This window comes from Antrostomus carolinensis, unplaced genomic scaffold (assembly GCF_000700745.2).
Source record: "Antrostomus carolinensis isolate BGI_N321 unplaced genomic scaffold, ASM70074v2 scaffold18907, whole genome shotgun sequence".
NCBI lineage: Eukaryota > Metazoa > Chordata > Aves > Caprimulgiformes > Caprimulgidae > Antrostomus > Antrostomus carolinensis.
Window position 1 is genome coordinate 62,369 of NW_010328311.1, and position 4,874 is coordinate 67,242.

At 41.2% G+C, this 4,874-nt stretch overlaps 1 protein-coding gene across 2 annotated transcripts in view; it reads right to left on the reverse strand.

Moving 5' to 3' along the window:
* Positions 1–1,910, reverse strand: part of CKAP5 (cytoskeleton associated protein 5) — a 42,576-nt gene extending 40,666 nt beyond the window's left edge. For both annotated transcript variants that reach the window (XM_010172214.1, XM_010172213.1), the window contains exons 1-2: positions 1,816–1,910; positions 1,083–1,276 (exon numbers count right to left, since the gene is read on the reverse strand). In XM_010172214.1, the coding sequence (XP_010170516.1) occupies positions 1,083–1,276; positions 1,816–1,872 (251 nt within the window). In that variant the 5' untranslated portion in view covers positions 1,873–1,910. The remainder of the gene's footprint in view (positions 1–1,082; positions 1,277–1,815) is intronic.
* Between the last annotated feature and the right edge of the window lie 2,964 nt (positions 1,911–4,874).

Consider the following 4,874-nt stretch of genomic DNA (forward strand, 5'->3'; position numbering starts at 1 on the left):
ACTAGGTGTTCTACACCATTATCCACAGACAAAAGCACGTACAACACCCAAAATGGGGATTAAAACTCAGCAAGTCCTCATATAATAAGGGACTAAATTCCAAGTTAACTTGGAAGGTAAATAACCTTTTGCAAGAGGTGACTTCAACATCAAGTTTAATCAAAAGAACCCCTGCAGAGTGAGTGCTAGTGCCCATGTTCCTAATACTGGACTACACCAGACAGTGAATAGCAGACATTTTCTCAAAAGTGTGTTCATTTAATACACATTAATTAGTTAAGGTCCACAAATAAATGCCATTTCCTGGAATTGCATACATCACAGTTAACTAACATACAGCAATGGCACATAATCCCAGCACTGAATTTCATACCTATTTCAAAGCTCCTAATCAACTAAATCATTCACACCACTTTTAAATTGAGGTATTTGGAAGGTTGTTGGGTTTTTAAACAAAGCTTTGGGTTTGTTTATTTGTTTTTTAAATAAGACTTTTATTCATTTCATCAGGTCACAAAGTCAGTGGATCAAAGCATTTATCTGGCACAATATGTGTTTTTATTTCACCCTCAGGACTACAGGTTATTTCATGGGCCAGACAACAATGAAATACTAACAAGAAACTGGAAGGTACCAAGACTTGTATTGGTTAAGTTGGATGCAACACCAGATAAACATAACTACATTTTATTTCTGGAATGAATTAGACTAATATCTCCCTGGAAATAAAGCCTCCCTGTATGTACAGACCGTTTCAAATCAGAACAGGGAATCCAGTTCACAGCACCCATTCAACAAAATTACTGATTCACTTTCTCTACCATTTCAGAAACTTTTAGTACTGCCTTTAACAGTTTCTTTGAACACTGTAAGCAATTTCTGACAAGTTAATATGCACGTGGAGACCATCTACAAGGAAAGCCTTCCATTCAGCACATTCTCCAGATCAGAAAGCAAGTTTTGCTCTCAATAGTAAAGATCAGAATTGCCAGTGGCCACTGTAGAATTTACCTGCAGCCTTTCTCAGAGAGGCACATTAAACTGTTGCAGCAGCCTACGAATAGCAAGCAAAGGATACTTACTTCCCAGCTACATGAGCATTTTCAACATAAGCAAGTGCTGCTTCCAGTCCTTTCAACTGAGCCACTGCATTGGAATCCGTCACAAATTTTTTTATCAATCCAAGATACTTGGACCATTCTGGACTCTTTTCATCATCTATCTTCTGGAAGAGTTTAAGGGCTTCTTCATAACCATTTAATCTGGCTTTCCACAGCTGGAAGCAAAAAATCAGATGTTTAAATGTTGTGCTAGTACAATCTTAACTCACTAACTTAGCAAAACTCTTCAATCATAGCTGAAAGTGTGCCCAGTAAGCCAGCATCTGCAAGATTTCTCTTCAATGACTATATGAATAACGTGCAACAGAACAAAGTTCTTGTTCTTTTCCTGCCAAGAATGATCTGGTTAGAGAGATGCCAGTCTTCCCCCCTGTTCTTCATAAGCTCTAACAACCACTGATGAGTAGGTGGGAGCCCAACAATAGCTTCATGAGTAATTTCACCACGTGAATGAGCCCACTGGTCTTTCAGCACACAAACTTACACCATAGAGACTATCACGCTACTAAATTCTGCTTAATAAATGTTATTCAGTCTCTTGGTTGGATAGAACTGATGCAGTTTCAGACCTGTTATATGTACACTGTGCAGCTGTCAAGATTACCTAACTATGGTGTACTTGGACAGAGAAGTACCACAGAATCACCACAGCAGAGATATACAGCAAGTCAAAGCCAAAGAGAAGATCTCCTACCTTGTGTTCACATTTCTGGTCAATGGGCAATTTCATCCACTCACTGTCGTCCCCCATTGTAATTCAAGTTCTCTCTATAATTACACTAATTCCTGTGGAGATACAGAGAAGTTAGAACACAGAGACAAGTTAGAACATAGAAAAACACATGTGAGGTGCTACCCACAACATACCTCTACTTAAAAAAAAACCCAAACACAAAACAACCAAAAACACATCACAAAAAAACACCCACAAAAACCAAAACAAGACAGTTCTGTAGCAAATCTCCCCTGATCTAACTGAAGATGTCCCTGCTTACTGCAGAGGGGTTGGACTAGATGACCAAATGACCTTTAAAGGTCCCTTCCAACCCAAACCATTCTATGATCTATTGCTAATCTGCAACACACTCTCCCAAGCTTGTAATTATATTTAGATAGGCACTACTAAGACTAGATCACTATTCTGTTAGCCCTGGAAGGCTCCCAGAAGCCATGAAAGATCAGAGAGCAGTGCAATTTGTAGTATTTCAGACACTAGAAGTCTCAGTCTGTGAAAGTTGCAGTAAGCCGAGAAGGCACGCAGAATATAAACTCAGCTAAGCTTGAGGAAGAGGGTGCTGTGACCGAGGCACTAAAACAAAGTGAGTGCCCATCAATACTAGGAAACTGACTCCTACTGACACGGGCTTTCAGCAACAGGTGCCATGGATCAGTGTCAAAAAATAAACCGGGTGTCAGTGCCAGGACAGCCATGTTAATGCCTTTACAAACAGCACAACTGAACAGCACTGCCAGAGGAACTAAACCCATGTTCGCAAGCGGGCCGCTTTGTGCCCCAATTCTAACCCAGCCAGTGTCAGCAACTGCCAACAAGAGAGCAGCTTCTGACCACATGCAGGGCTCAAATCCTTACTCAGCCTTCACCTCCCCGCTCTCCTTTTTGTTAAGGCAGGAATACTGACCATTAGTTATGAGAGATGAGACCTCAGGCTCGATGCCCACCTGAGACACACTGTACGACTAACCTGCTTGCTCAGAGAATAAAGAGAGACTGTGTCTGATGCAGGGAGATGAAAACAGCAGCAGTAACCAGAGGGCTCCCAACATCATTTATACAAAATCAAACCAGAGAATGAGTAACACGTTCCAGTGTACCAGTTCAAATGTACAGACAAAGGAAACCAAAGCTCTAGAAATTGGCTGGAATATACAACTTATCACTACAGGCTTATAAATACACCATATTCCTAATATTCCTAATGCAAATCCAGCTTATGCCAGCACAGCTGCATAGGATCACAGAATGGTTTGGATTGGAAGGGACCTTAAAGATCATCAGCAGGGACACCTTCCACTAGACCAGGTTGCTCAAAGCCTCACCTAACCTGGCCTTCAACACTTCCAGGGAGGAGCAGCCACAACTTCTTGGGCAACCTGTTCCAGTGTCTGACCACCCTCACAGTGAAAAACTTCTTCCTAATATCTCATCTAAACCTCTGAATCATCTGTTTAAACTCTTCTGAAAATCTACTGCTTTCTTTTTCTCTGCCCAAACCTCTCATTTGTTCTCTTATCCCTTCTTACAGCCTAGTGAAAGAGTTCAAAATTAAATACAAATCAACAGCCTCCTGATTCAGATTTGATGCATTTTAACTATTTAAAAAAACAAACAAACAAACAAAAAAAAAAACCAAACCTCTTCCCTCCCCCAGAAAATCACCCCTCACACAAAAGCAAGACACTCATGGTAAACACGGAGGTGGGGGTAAAACTATATCTAGTTCTCTGACTGTATGATTTCCCTCCAAGAGCAAAAATTAGACAGCATTCACATTGAAAACTCTTCACATGGCTTGGTGAGGGATGCATTAACATGAAGGCAGCTCCAGCAGCAGACTTCCTTCTGCCACTCGAGTTCGTTCTGCAGCCAAGCGCCATCAGGGAAGAGGCAGCTCTGCACACATAGGCTGTGTTTGCATTAAGAACACACCTTCATCTTCCCGTACCAGTACAGAAATAATGGGGCACTTCCCCAGCTTGGGTGCAGATGACAAATAGATAGAGCAGTCTGCTCCCAGACACACACATGCCTTCGCCAGGAATAAGCAGAATAAACTTTATAGGAAATTAGGTAGTTCCAAATCTTGCTGGGAAACTTGGAGGGAGTTCAAGCCATTACCTGCCTGTATCATTTTGTTGATGAAAACATTAGGAACCAATATAAGGACAATAGTTATTCACAAAGAAAACACAAAAAGAAATAAAGCACTAACAGACCTGCCAGCAGCAGAAACACCAGAATAAAGAGTTTTGGCACCTGTACCAAGACAAACCCCCATCTATACCCCAGACATTTAGAAAACTGTCAGCAGCATGAACTTCCTACTTCAGCAATAAAAAGAAACATTTATTTCTCTACAGAAATCTGTTCTGTCAAGGAAAATCTTATTGTAGGACAGCAATTACCTTACTACAGTCCTAAAATCAGTTCACACTCTAAAATCAGAAGTGACTTCATTAAAATGTCTGTCCATTGCAAGGCTGATCCCGATTTACAAGCATTTTTACCCTCACACATATCCAACAGTTCACTGCTACAAAGTGTGACCTCTTGCTCGTCTACCCTAGTGACGTATTATAGAATCTAGAAGAAAAGGATCTAGGATTTCCCTTCCCATCACAGTGTACTCAGCCTGGGAGCAGAGGGGGACAGACAACCGTATGTGATGGGCCAGACACAGGGAGGGTAGATGGACATCCGTGAAACTGTGTCTTTTCTCACTCATTTCTTTTTTCGAAGTAACTTCCCCTACTATTTTTAGTTGTAACACCTACAACGGTTACTCCAATTATAAAATGGGTTAAGTTGCCTTCTGTGCTGAATCTGACATCTAAAAATAGTGATAAAATTATACTTTCTCCCCCCTCCAATAACTTACAAATCCCTTTAGAACAGTTTATCAGAAGGTATTCCACGGTCAGAGGGAGAGCTCCTTCTTAAACATCCCTTCTTCCTAGCTTCATCACTGCTCATGCCTGTCCTAACAGCAAGATCTTGCACTGTCTATGTCTTGC